Genomic DNA, 20,400 nt, shown 5'->3' with positions numbered 1-20,400 from the left:
TCATGCTGTATTTGACACTACAGTGTATAAAAGTGGAGTAGTTTTTGGTTTTTGAATAAGTTACGATTTGGATGATTTAGGATGCATGGTAAGTAGTAAAGCTTGGCAAAAGTAGCTGGTTATTGAAAGTCATATATTAACTGAAAGCATAACTGCGAAAATCATTTTCCAACAGTGCCAAATTAGTTCAGCTTACAGCCAGGCAAATGAAAAACTAAAAAATTACAGTTAAAAAAACCCACATTACCTCCTGTCAATTTTGAGTATGTAGGAATTGTTTTAGTCTTGTAAAGACTATAAAAAAATAAATGCAACTTTTCTAAAGTGTTAGCATAATGAGGTGATACTGTTTTAATTTTTCTCATAACTGCTTTCTTAGTTCTGGTTAACAGAGGTCTAGCATTTCATGGGGTAGTTTATTGCTGAGTTGTTGATTTAGGCTTAAGTTAAGCAAAACCTGTCCACATCACCTCGAAACACTTAAGTATTTGTGCTTAATTTTTCATGTGGTTTGAGTTTAAATCCACTAAAATTGATAAACCTTTATCATTCACATAAGGTTATCTTGTAATTGGAGGCTTTTAGGACTGAAAAGAATTGTTAGATTGGGGTCTCACCTGTTTGGTCAGGAAGATTGAGCAGTGGGCACAAAGCAGCTCACTAACTGTGTGGATAGTTGTGAAAAAGACACACTTTTTGGAAACTCTTGTATACAGCTCTTTTGTGATACATGAACTTTCTTAGGGGTGGAGGTAGCAGGCAAAGGAAAAGGAGGGGAAAAAAAGAGCAAAGCCACAGATGTTTGAAGTTGTATAACTGTTTAAACTCTACCATTTGTCACTTAGCAGATGTATAGCATTGTGAATAATTTTAAAAAGGGCAAACTAATCAGAATTCCTTAATTAATATAAAAAGTCATAACATTGATGGGAATCTTTGAAAACATTCCCTAAGGCAGTAAGGTTAGAGCAACATCAGAAAGTTAATCGATAAAAAGAAATTAGTTTTAATTAAGTTGATGGTAATTAGATCCTGTACTTCAGAGTATGAGAGTATTATTACAGCTATCAGTAAAATGTTTTCTCTGTGTACTATATTAGACAAATGGACATTTGTGTTGTGGAATAGTAGAGGGTTTTTGCTTTGTTTTCTCTAAAGTTTTAGGTGTTGGCTACTGCCATATATATGCTGTAGATTTGAATTAGTTTGATATTGTAGCAGAGGTGAATAAACTTTAACAGTAATTTTATTTATAAAATTGCAGTTGGAAATTTATTCTTTCACTTTCCAGTCTTTCTATTGCTTTTATGCATACATAAGACCTAAAATTTGTCAAAGAAGAACCTGTAGTACCTTTGAATACACAAGAAACTTTAGAGAGTTGTATGCAACGCTCCTCCAACTGATACTAACTTACTAGTTCCATGCTAAAATAACAGAACGTGAGCCATCATCATGCTCTCAGCAAGTGCTTATACAATATAAACATACAGAGATTGTATATATGTCATGATGGGGTCTTCCCTAGCTATTGCTTTTTTTCTATTACTAAACAGTCTTCACAGAATGAAAACCTGCAAGATAGTCTTTCAAACAGTTCAAATTTCAAATTTATTTAAAAACAGTGGGTTCTTCACATTAACTTGATCTTCTGTGTGTTTGTTTTGTAATCCATTAAAATTAAAGTGAGAGGCAAGTTGATAATGTGCAGTCCTGCTTGAAGATCTGAGCTAGAATTAGAAGATTTTCTCCACTGTTTATCATCTTATTAACCATTCTAGTCATATGTAATTCTCTTTAAAGTATCGTATGCTGGATTTACATATGTTAATATTTTTTAATGAATTCTAGAGCTATATTCCTGGATTTAGAATGCAAAGAGCAATCTCACGTTTCCTTGTAACAGCCTGCATTTTAGGATGTTCTCATGAATCAAATTAGTCACAACACTGCATTTCTTGAGCTATGCTAGCAGCTTGGAGGAAAGGGCATTTTCTGAACCCTGGCTCTTGGTCTTGATTTCTCTCAGGTAGCAGTGGATCTGGGGTACTTTGCAGGCACTAAGGAGGTTTGCAGTTGCAGTGGGCTGTCACAAGGTCTGTGTCACAGTTCAGACCTTATCTCCTCACCTTTCAAAGGCTGGGCTGCCATTTTGATCTGGAAACTTTCTAGCTTTGCCACCTTTCATAGTGTCCTTGTTGGGAGAAAGGTTTTGAGTGTTTTACCACTGAGTGTTTCATGCTTCTTTTTTGTTTTTGAGGGAGTTTCAGTTTTGCTCTTGTATAGTATCTGAGTGTAACGTCCAACAAAATAGTTTCCATTCATGAGGGGTTAGACAAAAGAGTCTATGGTGTAGAGCTGCCTTTTATGCTTGGCTTTCTGATGGCAGATTTTACAGATTTCTGTTTCCCTTTTGCTGTTGGAAGTGTTTGGGTATGTGTGCCCAGCTGTTGCAGTACCTTTGAAAAGGAAGTTTATGGCATGCTTTCACACGCTGATTTCCTATTAGTACCGATCAGTTCCATACTGATTTACATCATTTTCACACTCAAGAGTTTTGGCATGCAGACCCATGTAAGGACCTCTTCCTGGGAAAGTACTGAACTACATCTGCATCTGCTAGCAGTGGTACATGGTCACACTACTGTGTGAATTATTCTTGCTCTGGACAAGGCTAACTCAAGTACGGATGTCAAGTCATGGCATAGTATCTACCATGCTCCTCTCTGGTCCAGTTTCCGTTCCATTTACTTGAGGTGATACTTTTTTTGGAAGTCTTCGCTATGTGTGCAGATTTGTCTGCATCTATCAAGAAGTTCTTGAAACATTTCTCAGAAGAAACGATCATACCTGCAAACTGGCCTCACTTAGGTAACACTGAGCATGTGTGAATATCCAGGACATTGAGGTGGTATTAGTGTCTGTTGGACTCTGATAGCCAAGTATAAGAGCACCTTGTCCATCAGTGTACCAGTTGTTTCCTGGGGCAGTACCAAGAGAGGATAAAGAACTTGAAGATGCACTGTAACGATGTCTGGGATGATAGTAGACCTCCCAGACAAGGAAGAAAATCCTGCCTCACTTTTGGCTCTTTGGAATCAGCACCAAGAAGGGTACCCATAAATTTTCTGTTGGGAGAAGAGAAGGATACTCCATTCAGACTCAGGATCTGAATACAGACCAGGACATGTCTGAGACTGTGCTGGGCATCCAGATCTCTTTGTAGAGACAGAAACTCCAGAGACAGCAGCCAAGTGGGTTTGGGAGGAGAGAAGCTCAGGAAATAAGGGAATCTACACAAGGTATGTTACTGCTGTGGTTTGTTTTGTTTTTCTTAACTTTGGGCTTTGTCTGCATGCTTGGTGGCTGGGTTCATATATGTGCCACTATTTTATTCATAAGGTGGGCAGATGCAGGTTTTTTATGGAGAAGGAAGGCACCCATCCATATGATTTGTTCTTCTAGCAGAAGTGGCAACTCCACACCCCTTTTTTTTCCAGTGAATGCTGTCAGGCCCCAAGCAGTAAGAGAGCTATGGGGAAGTTACAGTTTGGCTCATGTGTTGCTTCTGAATTATAGGATGTTAGACCTGTACAGCTCCAAATAACTTTTCAGGCTGACTTTTCTAGCACAACTGTAATTATTATTAGAAACCAACCTACAACCTGAAGCAACAAGAGACTAAATTTCAGAGCAGAGTGGGGAACAGTGTTAATTTAGCCCTGATTTACCCAAATTCGCAGGACTAGTTTATCAAGATTTCTTTGTTTGTTTGGTTTTTAAGAACAGGTTTCCAAGTGCCTAGGTTGGCACTGAAGGTAAAATCCTGATCTCCCTTGATGCTGGTGTGAATTTGCTTTCCTGTCTTCAGCTCAGGCACACTGCTTATCTTGCTTTGAGAGAAGAACAAGAGCAAACTCACCAATCTTGCTCCCTCCACACTTACTCTCTTAAGACTTCTTTCCTTGACTACAGCCAGATGCAGGTTATCTTGAAGCATTTTGCTGTCCATAGAAAGTAATCCAGTATGAGTCTGTCTGTGGTGTCTGTCCTTTGACTCATTTGAGCAACTACTCACTCACACTTTCTGATATAAGCCTGATATATTTGCCTGCCCTCCTTTCCCTTCCTTGCCCCCAAAGAAACAAATGTGACAGAGGAGATCATTACGATTATGTCCTTATCACTTAGAATTTGAGCACAGGGTGTCTTCCTGAAAGGCTTTGAAAATCCACTGTGAACTGAGAGGTATTTTTTGTACTGAATTCCTCAGTGTAGAGAGTTTGCTGCATTTACTCAGTGTCTCTGTTAACCATTTTCCTATGTTTCATTTCAGGTGCTACAAATTTACCAAGGCCACAGTTGGCGAATTCTGGCTCCCTAATTGAAGCATTTGATCGGATGTCTGGCAACATAAGTGATGATTCTTGACAAATTTTCCTGTCAACAAATGGAAAACAAGGAAAACATGTTGCTTTTTGACTTCTAGAGAGACATGGGAAGGGACAGTGGAATTTACAAAATGCATTCAGGAAAATGGAAGTTCGAAGATGATAAACTAAACTGATTTTCTGATTGCCAAGACAAGTCTAGGGAAGAAGACAGAGAAACTATGGCAGGGAGACTGCATAATGGGGAAAAGAAGCTGGAAGAGCAAGAGTTCCAGCAGGAGCTCTTCAGGGAATACATGCATTGCCCGAAGGCAGGCTGCACGGTATGTCCCTCTAAAGGTCCCTATGATGGGCAGCATGTACCAGCTGCTCAACACAGTGCTTTGGTAAGACACAAGACAATGTTTATGAGACTTTCTTCTGGGTCATCCCCATGGTCCTCAGCCGTTACCTGTGATGGAAAGAAAAGGACAGGAATCCACACGATCCCTGTATTCTTTTTGTAGCGCTTTTAATAACTAGCTCCCAGTTGCTGGGGCATTCTGCTTGTTTGTTTCTCCTCTGGGGTTGTTTGCACAGCATGCTTTTTGCAGCGCTTCTGCATGTTTTCTGTTTTAATAAATGTATTTTCCAGAATTTCTTACTCTGAGAAATAACTAAGAAGAATTTTAAAGCAACTTTAGAACAGCACCGTGTTGAAGGGCAGTTGCCCCTCTACCTCACTGTAGGACAGTGTCCCTCACGTAAAATATGTCCTGGCATGAACATTACCTTTGGTTAAATCTACCACTGCTACATAGTGGAATCTCCTTCCCAAATATAGGTCAAAAGTGCTCTCTTTTTTCTGTTCTGTAGATACAGTCTCAGACAATCAAGCTGATGGTAGTGGCCTAGTTCTAAGCATTGCACTTGTCTGATAATGTTTTTCTTTAAGTAACCTGGGGAACTATTTAAGATGGATTGGTCATTGTACTGTATTAATGACAAATATCATCACTGGAGATGAGAGTCCCAGTCAAGCTTTTCCAATGACATTATATAATTTTTCCATGTAGTGGCAGTGGGTGTCTAAGTGAATATCTTCTTCTGGTCCATATGAAGAGAACAGCTTTTGATTTGAATAGTTTATAACATGAAATTATACCCAGGTGAAAATGAATCATGCCTTGATTTTGAAGTGCATCCTAGAAATGGTTGGCCTGTTCAGGGAAGGACAGGTGCTGGAACAGCTCACAACTCTTCAGAGCTCTAGGAGGCCTCCTACAAAATGCTGAGAAGCAGTTATCTACAGATGCTGTTCCAGGAGCTGTTGGGTAGGTCCCCAGAATGCTGTGGGCTCAGGGTGTGTGGGTGTGTGGCAGAACCCAGGCTGAAACAGGATGTCTGGCAGAAAGGCATTACACTGTTAACTGCTTACATTGCTGCAATGTAAATTGGTGCATCTGTTTCTCTGAGATGTAATATGACAAGATTTTTTATGTGGAGAATGGTAGTCTAGCCCTGAAGCCCCCACTGCATGCTTTGGACCCTGTGCAGAGTATGTTTGCAAATTTGACCTAATAGAAAATGTTGATTACTGGTTTAAGATTTTGTATTGACATTGCTATCTTTATTTTAGTTTGTTTTTAAACTGCTTTCTACAAACTCTTTCCTTACCTGTATGTGCTTTGTTGTGCCAAGAAACATATTTCCCCCTAAAGCACCTTTCAGCTGATAGATATTATTAGTTTAAGACTACACAAACAATTTAAAAAAAAAAAAAAAACAGCACTCTCTTCTTTGGAAAAAAGTGTCACTGCGTCAATGCATATGCCATCATCATTCTCATTCACATGCAAGTCAGAACAGACGTTGAACACATCACATGTTTTTTTGTCCTTCTCTTGTTTCTGTGGTTGGGAAAGCAACAAAAATGTTTACTTTGCAGTCTATCATGATCTGCAGGAACTGTAGCTGTGAATGCATTATTGTAATGCTATAGAAGATAGTGCTGGCTTGCAGATGTACAGACACACACATAAATACACACATCTCTCTGTCTCTGCACAACGAATGTCCAAGCATTTTAGTTCAATGTTGATTAATATACAGATAAATGTTCAGTTGTTAATGTACACTGTAGTTGTACAGGAAGACCCTGACCACTGCTGGGACATAAAGAACAAATGCGCAGCAAGAAATTATTTTTGTTCCAAATACAGGTATAAGTGTCACAGGGTAGGAAGATGGCATGGGACAAGAATAGATGCTTATTCGAGAAGTTATTAGCAGAATTTGAAAATAAACCCTAGGCCTCCAAACTTCTAGCCTGGTGTTTACCACTACTCTTCATCTCCAAATGATTGGTTGGGTACACTTGGCACCAATACTGTTACGTTTGGTGTACAAGTCTGGTTGGAAGTAAATTGATTTGCTCTATGCTTTGGAAATGGCATTTTGTACTTTGTAGCTATTTCCATAAGACATCTTTATTATTGTTTTAATCTTACGTTTGCATGCTTATAACTGAGTACTTTTAATGTATGTTTAATATAAGAAGTAGTGGCATCCTGAAAATAATGTGTTTATTCTTCATTATTTGTGGTGCTTACTGTTTTATTTTAACTGCTGTGTGTATCCATGAAACAGGTTGCCACTGAGAAATTTTAATTTAATAGAGACATGGGAATTAAAGGCTGTCTTAATTTTACTAACAAAATGAGGGTGAGAGAGAGGACAGAGACTGAATTTTATGGTGGTGTTAAGTGAATCAGTGATAAACTATAAATCTGTTTAATCTTTGCCAATTTGGGATCCATGACCATGATGTAGAGTTGTTATTTATTTTGTGCAGTAGACTTTTCTCAGTGTATCATAGCTTGTGTTTTTCACATGGCAGAACGGAAGAATTCCATAGCTTTACATTTCTGATCCATAATGTGTGAAATTTCAAAGGTTATGTTTCATGATATGAGTTTCAGAATGTAGACTTGACATTTATGGAACAAATAGAATTTCTGGGACGATGTTGCTTAATGCAACCAAGTGTTACATATCTTTGTTGTTAATAACTTAATTTTTAACATTCTCAGCATGTCATGCATTTAAGCTCAAATGAAAGTGGTTTTCTGCATTAATGGTTTATCTGTATGCTGCGTTTTTTCATTCTGAGTTGAAAAGATGTGGGAAAGAAAAATAATAAAAAAATATCCCAGGCAGCAGTAAAATCAGAGCATAGAGCTTGACATTTTGCTTCTGGTACTCTTTTGGGGATGTATTTTTCCCCTCTCTCCAGTTACCTTTTAGTTTATGTTGTTTCCTTTCATTCCTACTTCAAAGACAACTTTATTAGTTTTTACTGAAGAGAGTCAACCATTTTGTCACATGGGTGAAGAAGTCTTTCCTGTGTTAAGATCAAGTAAATATGAATTTATTATTCTTAAGAACAGATAATGGCATTCATGAAACTTCCAACACACTGCTATACTCCAGCAGGGGCACAAACTCCCTGAAAAAGAGAAGGAGACTTGCTATTGTCACCTCTTTATAAAAAACTGCTTGAAATTAGAAGATCACTGTTAATTGCATGGTGTTTTTCTTTTGCCATCTATCTTCAGAGTTTGGGTTTTCTGAATACTCATCTTTTTATGTTATTTTGAGTTCTTTGGATGAAAATGGATTGATAGGTTACTTAAAGATTTTGGCAATAAAAATAATTTCATTAAACAAATTAATTATGCCAAGCCCTGTATAATGACCGTGGCAGTGTTATTCAACAGATGGTCACAGGTTCATTTTTATGAATGGGAATATTGGGAATTCTCCATACTCATTATGTGCGAGAGATTCACAGATGTCCTTTGCAAATCTGCTTGTGAAAGGCTGGATGTAAGTACTGTATTTTGGTGATGATTTTAAGAGAGCTTTTAATGTTTAACTTGTATACTACATGAACTTTGATTTTCTTTCTCTTCTTTTTTATTTATGTGCTGTACAGATAGGATGGTAGTAATGTTTTACAGAATACTTAAACAGTGATTAATTCTAGAAATTTACAACTTGCAGCTTAACTCAAGCGTTTAGCACAAAGTGATTGAATACATTTGAAATGTAAACACAGAGTCTCATTAAAGGAAAATATACTTTATGTAAGCTATCATATGTGCTATATGTGTTTCTCTCTTACTTTCCATAGTAAAAATGACACCTTATCATTTGGTAGAATCATTGGCTCTTTCTTGCAGATCTGTAGGAAGCCCAGCTAGGAGGTTATATATCTCTAAATATGGATGAGATGCAAAAGGCTGTGGTGGTAAAAGATGCCAATGTAGTTTGTGTTAGTCACTGTTTCTGTATCTACAGTGAGATCTGGAACCTTTTTTTTTTTTTGAGTAAGTTATAAAATTTCTCATTTTCTTCAGTGCTAGTTACAAATTTGACTCATCTACTTTGTGTTTATTCCCTTCACCAGAAGACCCAAAACTAGAGATTTATTTGGTCATGGTGACTAGGAAAGCACTAAATTAGCTTGGTGCACTAAAAGCTCAGTATAGCAAAGTGTTTGGTATATGTTTCACTTTGAGTAATCCCATTGACTTCCCAGCTAAATAGAATTACTCTTGGGATGCAAGATTCTTGTCTTATCCTACAATAGTCTTGTTATCCTAAAATTAGTATCCCTCAGGCTAAGTGTGAAGAAGTTATATATTCATCCTCAGCAGAGACTGCACAAGAGTGTCCTTGGTTTATCCTTAACTCCTTCTGGTGTTTGGCTTTACTAGTAACTAGGCGTCAGTCGGCAATCTCTCCCCCTGCTGGGTTGCTCCTAGTGTTGTCCTGCAAAGACTTGTCTGTCCAAAATTTCAGACCCTGCAGAGGTCTGAAATTCAAAGGAGAATTTAACACAAAATTGTTGTGATTAGCTGGGAATAATATGTCCCACTAAACAGGATAACTGAGCAAAATCTTAGCCATCTCTTTACCCTGAAAATCCAATGTTAGATTATTTACTTGATACTTTTGTACCCTCCTCCCCTGCCTCATGTCTTTCCTTTGACAAATGAAGAGATAGCGAGGCATAGGGAAGATTATTCGTCTATTCTCTGGGCATAGCATAATTTATTGGCACTTTGTGTTAAAACTTTTGACTTAGATTTTGCTGTTCATGTGGTTTTAATTTTTTTTCCATTCTACAACCTGTCTTTCAGGTGTCCACATGTGTGTAGCTTTACTGTCGGCTTGAGTCATCCCCTACAGACTAATTTCCAAACTTAACTCTGGGCCCTGCGTGGTGATCGGTTCCTTGTGTTGTGAAACTGGAGGAGGTGGGGGAGGGACTGGCAGTGAAACAATGAATGTTCCGGGAAAAAGAAACCCTGAAGAGCAAATGTGTGTCAAAGGGAAATGGTGTCTTTAAGGTTTGTGCTTGATCCTCAGATGTTGAGGTGCTTAGCCTGTAGCTCAGAAGCAGGCTATGCCTCTAAATAAATAGTTCTGGTAGCAACGTTTGCCGGCTCCCAGCTGTGTTCCCCGCTCTTGTGGCTCTGAGTGTCCGGGGAGTGCTGGGATGAGCCATGCTGTCTTGCATTAGTGCTCTGTGAGCATGGGGTGGCCTGTGCTTCTTGGAAGTGCCAAATCAGTTGCATAAATGTGTGCTTAAGGTCCGCAAGTAGCCTTCCTGTAACATGAAAGAAGGTAAGTGGTGCTCCTGACAAAGATTGGGTACTGCTGCCCTTGCTCCAGCTGGGTGCGTGTCACCTAAGGTGTACGAACGCTGACTACCTGTCATTGATGAAGGATACACTGCTGCTTACTTTCTCTCATTCGTGGGAGTTCTATCTAAAGCATTGAAAATCAACTGTGAGGCTTTACAAAGAATCTGCCTTCGTCTGAGCGGCTGTATAAATCATTAAGATGCTATTCCCTTGTGGATGCTGGTGTCCCTGGTAGAGGTGGAAACTGTCTTAAAGGGTCAGGAGGAGGCTGGAGGAGAACATGGGGCATTGTTTGGGCTCTTACTCATTTGTCTAGGGAGGATGACACTGTGAGGATGGATATTTCTTCTCTTTCTTCATCAGGCAGTGGGGCACAACAATACAAAGTTTGGGTTGTGGTTATATTGGTGTGCTGTTAGCGCAGAAGTTGGCTGTCTTGTCAGTTAATTTTTAGTGGACTATTTGTTACTGTCTCAGTGGTATTACTATTAAGTAAGGATCACCTGGTTTGACACTTAGCTTGGCAGCACTGTGCACTGAGGGTCATTTTTGGAATTTTGGGGAGTTTTTGAGAAATGTTAACCTTTTGGAATTTTCTGTCCACAAGTCTGGCTGTACTTGCTCAATACCAGTATGAATTTTCCGTCTCAAAAATGTGCAAAGTATAGGCTGTTCTTCATGGCTTTCTGCTTGCTTCTTTGGTTCAGTGCAGATCTGACTAGCTTCCTCTCTTTGATTTCAAGTGTTCTAAATCGCTTTTTATTGCACAGTGCTTATGTATCTTTTAAGAAGTGTACTATAAAAGGGGTTAATCGATGAAATAGCTTTTCTGTGGTTTGGTGTATTTTATGTTTTATAGTGTGTCATTTAGAGGAATAGAGTGGTATCGATTTTTTTTTTTTAGAGGGGTTTTTTATTTATTTAGCTATGTGAACATTTTGGAAAGATATTACAGATTAATTTAAGTTACAGACTTAAACCTTATAAGGCATCAGTCATTCATGCTCGTAAACCTACAGGGATAATTCATATCAAATATGTTCCTTGTTGATATAGTATTACTTTAATAAATCCCCCCCCCCCAATCATAATACAAATCACAGTTATAAAAAGAGAGTGCACAGTAAGATTGGAGAAAAATAGACAGGAGGATAGGAGAGATCTGTATTAAGCCCAGCCCATTCTGATTAATTGCAGAATTGTAAAGCTTGCAAATGTATTAATTGGCAAGTATTCATATTTGTATGTTTTAAGATCTTTTGAATCAGATACCATTTTCTGTCTAAAACAGTCTGACAGGTATTTGCTATTTCTAATCTTTAAATATTTTGTATTACATTATCAACCCTGTATTTGATCCATTTATGAAACACAAAGCACTCCCATTTCTAGAGATTTATTCTTGTATCATTTTCCCCCAGATTTGCCAGAACACCATCATGTTCGTGTTCTGAAGGTTAATGCCCAAAGTCAAGCAGACAGAAGCCAAGTGCTGCAAGGTTTCCAAGATTAGGACTGATTCCCTTCACAAAAATAAATGATTCCTGCCATGTTCAGTGATTTTGTGCAGCACTACTCACGGCTGAGTGAGTGCATCAATACTGTAGTCCTTACATGCTGTACATACTGATGACATTCTGTGTTAACTTGATTGACTGAGCAGTATACTGGAGAGGATGCACCTGCGAGAGATGTGCAGACATATATATTTTTATTCTGGTTTTGAAACATTTATTTTACTTTTTTTTTACTTGGAAGTCTTAGTTTCACATTCCATGGGTTATCATGTTGTGCTTTTAAGGTAGAGCAAACAGTTACGTGCTTCTTTGTTGTCAAAACTGTATTGGAAAATTATCTGAGGTGCATCTTCTTTCTCTTTATAACCGAAAGCCTGATTTTATATTTTAAAGGAAAATGGCATAAAGGGGATGAGTGTGAAGTCTGGCAAGTCAGTAGCTGTGTAAATTATGCTTATTTTAAGAGATTCAGTTTAATGGTAGAGAAATGTCTCATGTAATTCACTTAAGCATTATTTTTTGTTACATTTTTATGTTTTGTTATTGTTTTTGTAGGCTTTAAGACAACAGCAGAAAAGAAGAAATGGAGTCTCAATGATGGTAAACAAGACTGTTCCTCGTGTTGTTTTGACACCATTAAAGGTGTCTGATGAGCAGTCGGATTCACCTTCAGGTAAATAGCTAAAGGACCATTTGCAAGATCAGCTCTAGTCACAGAGCCTTCCTCTGAATCAGTTCTGTAGCACACAGAATTTGGAACTGCTGAAATAATATTTCCATTTGGTGGCTTTGTTTAACGTCTTTATTTCCTTATCAAATCTGGTGTCTCAAGGACAGCGATTTTTCTTTAATAAAGAACTGAAGGCACACAGTAAAATGATAATTGGTAATAGGAGCAGCTTTAAAGTAATGCAAAGCAACATTTTGTTTGGCTCTGGAACTCTAATGGAGGACCACATGCTGGTATTCAATGCCATAAAAAGGGGAGGGGAGGGGAAAGGCAAGCTTCTCTGTGAATGTGAATTTATGTCTCAATTCTGCATTGCAATACTCGGATCCTTTTGTTAGCTTTTCTTCTTCTGGTACCATGCTTATCACTGCAGCAAAACCTTGACCTTTAGTTCTAGTGGTTAAGTTGCTTCATTGTAAGAGATTTCTATGTCTATGTTTAACACAAATTGACAATTGTATTTCTGGGCATATCGCTTCTATAAATGTTTCTTCACAAAGAAATTATCTTTTTTCGCCTTTAGATTGCTTTACTGCCCCATAACTTGAGGTTAAAATATTTTTAAAGATATCTCTTGGGCATTCTAGGAAGACGTTATTTTTATTAGATCAGTGAACATTTTTATTGACTGCAGTGTTCAGTAAACTTTAGTTTTCAGCACTTAATTGATTTATTGAGCTTTTACTTTCATTTCCTCTGATGATGAGGAATCGTATTGTGACCAGAAAGGTGTATTGCCTTTCAGCAAGTAGATGTCCATTTTTTAAAAATCCTATTTTTGTTTTGTTTACAGTGGGGGGGATTGTTGGTACAAGTGCATTCGTATCATGTTTGTGGGTTTTTATTTTTTTCCTAAGGATCTGAATCTAAAAATGGTGAAGCAGATGGTTCTGATAAAGAGATGAAACATGGGCAAAAGTCTCCAACTGGAAAACAAACAAGCCAGCACTTAAAGAGGTTAAAAAAATCTGGTTTAGGTGAGTAGGAGTAAAATAAATATCTTTCTTGTTACTGTGATACTGATATTTTTCTAAACTCTGTGTTCTTGTTAAAAGTTTTATTTTTCTGGTTTATCTGTCACTTTTTCAAACTCAGCAGCTGACCCTTTCTCAAGAAGGTATGTATCTTTCTTTCTGGCTACTTGGAAAATCTATGGGCAATCTTTTATCCCCCAGAATGCTTTTCTGTAGCTGCTTTTTAAAGTTTGACAGGCCTAAGCAACTGCAGGCAGAGAGGTCATTTAGCGATTAGCTTCTGATTGCTGCATTATGATTTTTTGGGGGATGGGGACGGGGTGTAGGAAATATTCTTTCTTCCTGGTAAATTTGCTTGCAGCCTAATATTAATTTATTCCCAAAGATAGTAGCATATTTGCTTACATACCTGCCCTATTAGAAGTTAACCCTCTTTTCTTCATTTGCATTATTTCATGTCATACAGAGATTTGGCATGTAATTTTTGGTTGATTCTCTTTGGTTGATTTGTTTCTTCGTTGGATCCTTAATTATTTTGAAGGTACATCTCTTGAGGTGATAGATAGATACAGTTTCTGGGTTTATTTTCTGTGGTTTTTAGCAAGATTCATGGAGGATGATCTGTAATTAATGAGGAATTTTCTCTGAAGAGATGCTAAGAGTAAATTCTCAGTAGCTCCATGTGATAGGCAGATTTTCCTGCTCTGCATGAAATATAATTGGAAATGTTCCCTAAGGAGCAGAAAATGTAGTGTTCACTAAGACTCTTGTCTCAGCTAAAGTAAAGTAGAATAATTACATAACTGTTTCTTTATCTTTACAAAGGACTTTTTGCATTCAGCAGACTGCTGAATCATTTAGAGAAGTATTTTGCAATGTGGCCATATCGGAAAAGCTAGCAAACGAGCTTTTTGTAGTGGCCAGATTATCCTAAAAATTATTTAATGTCTCTCCTTGGGGTGATAAGATTGTTCTTTATTAATGATCCATCCTAGTTTTATATATAACAATTCTGTAAAATAGCTTGAAGGTACTTTACTTCCTAAATATCATAGGTTGGTTGTTAAATATGCTCTTGCCAGTCCCTGGTGAACTGTTTCCTGCAAGCCTTACTGTATCACAGCCTCCCATGAAGGTGTACTTTGGTTTCATATATGATCTTTCTGCAGCTTATTCATCAGTCTCAGATAGATAGCTAGTTGACCAAATGGTATTATTCAAAACCAAAAATACTCCTTTAGTATTACAACTTTTGCTATGCAAAGATACGTTCAATTTTAGATGATTTCCTGTAACTTTTCTCTACATTTAAGACTGAGATACATAATCAGATGTATACATTCCTCCCCATCCCCAGCTATTTCATCAACTGTTGGCCGATGATACCAAACGTAGAGTGAATTCATTAGATTTTTTTTGTAGCTTTCAGAAAAAACCCTCTGACCTTTTGGGACATCACATGTGGAACATGGGGAACTTTGTTTAAGGTTTAAGGGTTTCTCTTCTTGTACCTGCTGAAATGTTTCTCTTATGACATAGTATTTCTTGGGATACTAATAGAACAGTTGTTGAGCATTGTTGAGAGTAGGTCCAGTGTCCTATAGAGTGCATGGTTCCGTTCCAGACTGTTTGATTGCTGAAACTTTTCTGATCTGCCCAACATTCACTGCATGTTGTGTTTGGTAAACTTTCTGAGCTCCGATTAAATATGATGACTTTCTCCCCTTTTAGTTAACTGATTCTGCCGACTATGTGATTTCTCTCCTTTTCCTATTTTGATTTTTATACTTGGATGTAGAACCATGGTGCTCCCATCCTTTTCATAGTTACTTCTCTATGTTGGAGACTAATCTCTTCTTTTCCAAGGCTGTAAGCTTGAGTTTCTCTCGCATCTTCCAGGTTCTATTTCTGATCTGGGCAGTGATCTCCCCAAACTCTGGTAGCAGCTATATAAGGATTCAAAATGCCTTTCTCTGTGGAAAACAATATAAAAAATATTGGCATATTTTTTGTTATAAACTCCTCTAAGAGTTACAATTAGCTATGCAGTAGTGGCATACTCTTGTCATATACCACAGAACTACTACTTTCCATGCTACTCCCAAATACTTTGCTGAATCTGATTACAAACTTGAGACCTGCAGTAAAGGTCCTAAATTAGCCATAGGAAGGGTGCAGGAGAGGGAATTTGTTGTTCTTCTGAACAGATTTTGTTTTTTTAAGGTATGGCTATGCTGGGCATCTACAGTGAGCTACTGGCTTATCATCCTAGGAATAATATACATATTTCTTCCACAAGTTGATAAAACCTCCTTAGTAGCCTGTAAGAAGTTGCAGGTCAAATAAATCAGAAAATGTGTGACCCAGCAACACAGGAGTAGGTTTGACTTTCTGATACTGTCTTGGGCTTTTCACACTATCCAGTCACTATCTCTGTGTGTACGTCTTCGCATAGGATGTGAAGCGTTAGCTGGGGAAAATGTTATTCCAATTTGGAGTCACTTAAAAGATGGTGATGTGTATTCTGTGTTGATCAAAGAAAAGAGTATACATACAGGCATTAAAATCGGATACATCATAATACTTGTGTTACGCTTGGGGACTGTGTTCTTTTTGCATTTATATTTAGTGGGTGGAACAGATGGTGAAGACAGTTTTATTGTGATGCATCCATGAAAATGAGCACTTCTTCCATACAGTTGTCCTTTATAACAGGGCATTCATTTGTTTGTAATGGAGTCTTCGCTGTACTGAAATACAGTATGTTGGAAATATGTGTTGGAAAAGGTTATCTTGTGCTGAGTGCAAAGTAATCCTTGTCTCATTCAGTTAGTATTGTCTGCTGAAAAGCAGAAGGAAATTGGAAGAATGTTTGTGGGAGGCTGTGGCTGAAGGGGAGCTTTTAGAATTTACAAATCTGCTGCATTTTCTTTTGTTTGTTCATTCTGTGGGTAATGTTATAGCCTTTCAGGGGAGACCACTATAGACCTTCCAAGAAACCTAAAGTGCAATTGCATTATTTTTATTAATGTTACTGTTAAGTAGTTTTTGTAGCATTTGAGAAGTTCCTAATAATCAGTATGCCAAGATTCCCCCATTTGTAAAATATATTTATTCTTCTTAACATCTCATTTGTAATCCTTGCTGAGAGGTCCTATGTGAATGCCAAATGCCATCATTGCTTATAGCAGTGGAATATTCTTTTCAATTGCATTTTTAGAGATTCTGCTGGAACTTGTGTACAATTTAGTTAAACACCCCTTTTGTAACATCTTTGAAATATTTGAAAGTACAACAAACCAAAACCTGGAGGAGTTTCCTAGGAGGGTTTAGAAGCTTTTGAGTTTTTCCAGCCACCTGGACTTCCCACTTCTTCCATTTCTGTATTGAGTATCATAATATGTTAAGACTGAGAGGAAAAAAGGATTGTAGCAGTATGTATATACCCTGAAGCAGGTAGGAGTAATTGCTCTTTAAGGAGCTTTAAAAAGTATCTTTTAAATATTATCCTAGAAATAATTAAAAAATGAGACCAGATGGGACTGCCAGTGGTCATCTAATTTGTTTGTCAGTCATAGGGCAAAATCAATTATGCACCTGTCATTCCTGACAGGTATTTGTCTAACATTTTCTTAAAGATTTCCAGTGGTGGAGACTGTAATGCCTCCCTATGGATCTAATCCAGTATCTCCTTGTCCTTATGGTTGAAAGCTCTTTTTTCCCAGTAGCTTAACAGAAATATTTTTTACTTTGCTTGAGTTTAAGCTCGTTACCTTTGCTATCCACTATGGACAGTAAGAAGACATTGTTCTTTACCACTGTGCATCAGCCATTTATATATTTCCCCTACCTTCTGCTGAGTCTTTATCTTACTTATTCCTAGGTTTGTATTTTTCCTCACAGACCTTGTTTTCTAAACCTCTGATAATTCCTGCTGCTGCCTTCTGTGTGTTGATCATTTTAGATCATAAGTTCTTATGAAAATTCTGAAAAATGCATGTTTTCGGACACTAATTTAACACATTAAATATTCTCATCTCTATGATTACTGTCTATTCACACAGGTAGTTTTTAGCACGTGTAATGGGACAAGTTATGTTAGGCCATAGTGCACTGCAGATGCGGAGCACGGCAAAAGAGAAGCTCTCCTTAATGATTGATTCACATCAGCCTCATCAAGAAGCCTTTTGCTTGGAAATAGATGCTTATAATTATGTTGATGACCTGACAGGAAAATTTTCTGCTGCTGCTGAGTTGAGTTGGTCTCTTGAGCTGGAAGTAAGAATACGTCAGCTGTGATGTTGACTGGAACATGGATCCTGTAAGAGCTCAAGAGGACAAATACAGGGAATATAGAAGAAGCTGTTAAGACACATAGAAAAGGCTGTGTTACCCTTCTCAGAGTACTGTTTCTCTGGAGCTTACTGTATTATACAACAAAAGCTAAAAACTTAAAATGAAGAATTGTTCTTACTCTCTTCCTTTATTTATGTTTAAAGTTATTTCTGTTTATTTACTCCAGGACATTTGAAATGGACCAAAGCTGAGGATATTGACATAGAAACACCAGGATCTATTCTAGTGAACACTAACCTGAGGGCTTTAATAAATAAACACACCTTTGCTTCTTTACCTCAGCATTTTCAACAATACCTCCTGCTTTTGCTTCCAGAAGTAGACAGGCAGGTAAGTAGCATCTTGCAATATTTCTTTCTTTAATGAGACTTTTTTACCGTGTGTTTTCGTAGACTGATTTGATTGACTAGGACTTGTTCCAGGAAAGAATAAGAAAATTTCCATACTTTCTTAGGTAAAACTGTTAGATGTAGAATCACTGTAAAGTTTATCTAAGCGTCAACCAGCTCCTGCTTCCTTTCTTTCTGAAAACTGTCCAGCTCCCCGATTTGTCTAAATGGAAACTGGCCAGCAGATCTTCCGAACCTGCCAAATCTCTTAATTGCCTTTTCTACCTATGGTGTTGAAGATAAACTTCTCATCTTCAAGACTTTATTTACGTTGAGTCTCTTTTCCGCTGTGATCTTGCTGGGCACTCTGCCAGCAATGTCCAGGTCAATATTAGTTCTGTTAGTTTTTTCTCCTCCTCACCTTTTATGCATGCCTACTGATGCATCTGCTCAGCTCCAGTGCACTGAATCCATTCATTCCCACCTTTTGTAAGGAAGTTCTTGCTCATCGCTCATGGCTGTAGGCTCATATGGGTTGTTAATCAGTTCTGTTGAGGAGAATGATTTGGGGAGTAACAGGGTGGAAATAAAAGTTCAATTTCATGTTGTTTCCTACAATGTTTGGTCCTTCCTGCATCTGTTGGTCAGACTGCAGGCTGCTTAAAGCAAGAAAAAAAAAATCTTCCCAGCCTGTCCAGTTAAAATAGCAACACACTTGCCTCGCTTCCGGATTCAAACAGTCTTACCAATTTCAATGGGGAATACTCATGTACTTAATCCAAACACATTAACTTACCCAAATAGGGCATTATATTTTTTGCAGATGGTCAGTATCCCTCTTTTTATGTAGTAACTAGAGAATGCAGGTCACTTAAATGACTGATTAAAACCTGCATCTTAAATCAGTATGTTAAATGACATGGTTTCATTTCTTAAACTGCTAGTAGTCAGTGTCTACCACAGGAACACAGGGGAAAGCAGTGCAATATGAGACAAAAAGAGAAAGAAAAAATGTATTGATGTGCATTTACTCAGCCTCTTACCGAATTAGATACTGTATGATGTGGACTAAAATGATGCACTTTGATAATGGAATATTTGAAAAAGAACACTAAAACCAGAGCCATAGGAGAAACAATGTAAATGTATTTATTCTCAAGCTCCCACAAGGCAGTCAAAGTCAATATTGACAAATTTTAAGAGAACCTTTTTCTCTGCTGGAAAACAGATTTTAACTTAGTGCCCAGCAAATATTTTCCTGATAGTTTTGATTTTTTTTCTCTTTCTAGTTAATCTACCAGAAGAGATTAAAAAAAACAGTCTGCTAGGTAAAATCATGTTTTCTCTCCAACCATCAAAGATCCCAGTGTTCATGAATTACATTTCAAGTACAGGGGCCTTAGCTGGAAGTTTCTTACTTTAAAATTTGTTTTTAAAAATGGAGGCTCTAGAACTGAAAAGCCATCTCCCTTCTTATCAGGGTTCTTACAGCAGAGTTTTTGGCAAGAAAATCAAGAGAATATTTGTTGAATTTAATCATACCTCACTAGTTAAAAGCAATGCATTTCTTTTTAATTTTTATTTCAGAAAGCGTTCACATAATGCATTCATCGCAGGTGTTACTTCAAAGGCCCAACACTACATAATTGGACACTGTTACTTCACAAGCAAACTAGTCACAAAAAAAGCAGTTGCCATGAGACATTTACGGGTGTCCTTCTGTCTGTCATCTTTCCACAGCGTTCTGTGGGTTTGTGTAGCATACCATGTTTTAATGTGCGTTTGGAAGGCAGGAGTCTCCATTCATCACCTGAAGATTAATGGAAATATTTGGCCTCTAAGTGTGATAGTCTGAGGATTGTTTTCTGGTGGGGGGTGAAATAGCCCTGAATCCTCACTTTGCGGATGTCTTAGTAGAGAAAGGATTGCATCCCTTCTCTTGATATCTGAGAATATGTCCTCTGCTATGCCTAAAGAGTAACATCCCACATACAGACTGATGAAAGCAATTGAACTGACGTTCTTTTTCTTCCTGTGGCAAGTGAAAAACAGCAGTGTAGTGCTCAAGGATCAAGTGAGAGGGAGAGAGAATTCTAGCCAGAGAGCTCTGGTGGGAGTCTCTGGTGTCGGTCACTCCGGCTGGACAAGGCAAGGGTATTCAGTCTTCCTCTTTTATTTCTAGTGTCTAAATCAAATGGGGCATCAGGCAAGCAAAAATGGTGTAAAACTATTCTTTGAGTTAGCTGCCCATCTCTGAGGGTTCAGTTTCATTGTTTTATATTGTCCTTTTCTTGCTTCACCTGGGAATTCCTACTCCCGCTTTTCTGGCTCTGAAGTGTTTCTTCCCTGTGTGCTGCTCTGCAGTTGGCTGCTGCTGTCTTCCCCAGAGAAAGCTGCATTTCTGTGTTGT

At 37.9% G+C, this 20,400-nt stretch overlaps 1 protein-coding gene across 1 annotated transcript in view; it reads left to right on the top strand.

The window, feature by feature from the left end:
* The window catches only part of ASXL3 (ASXL transcriptional regulator 3), a 126,202-nt gene that overhangs the window by 69,052 nt on the left and 36,750 nt on the right, over positions 1-20,400 (top strand). The window contains exons 7-9 of the mRNA XM_059815622.1: positions 12,157-12,274; positions 13,189-13,308; positions 17,828-17,991. Of these exons, the coding sequence (XP_059671605.1) occupies positions 12,157-12,274; positions 13,189-13,308; positions 17,828-17,991 (402 nt within the window). The remainder of the gene's footprint in view (positions 1-12,156; positions 12,275-13,188; positions 13,309-17,827; positions 17,992-20,400) is intronic.

This window comes from Gavia stellata, chromosome 3 (assembly GCF_030936135.1).
Source record: "Gavia stellata isolate bGavSte3 chromosome 3, bGavSte3.hap2, whole genome shotgun sequence".
NCBI lineage: Eukaryota > Metazoa > Chordata > Aves > Gaviiformes > Gaviidae > Gavia > Gavia stellata.
This window is presented reverse-complemented; position numbering and strand designations above follow the sequence as displayed.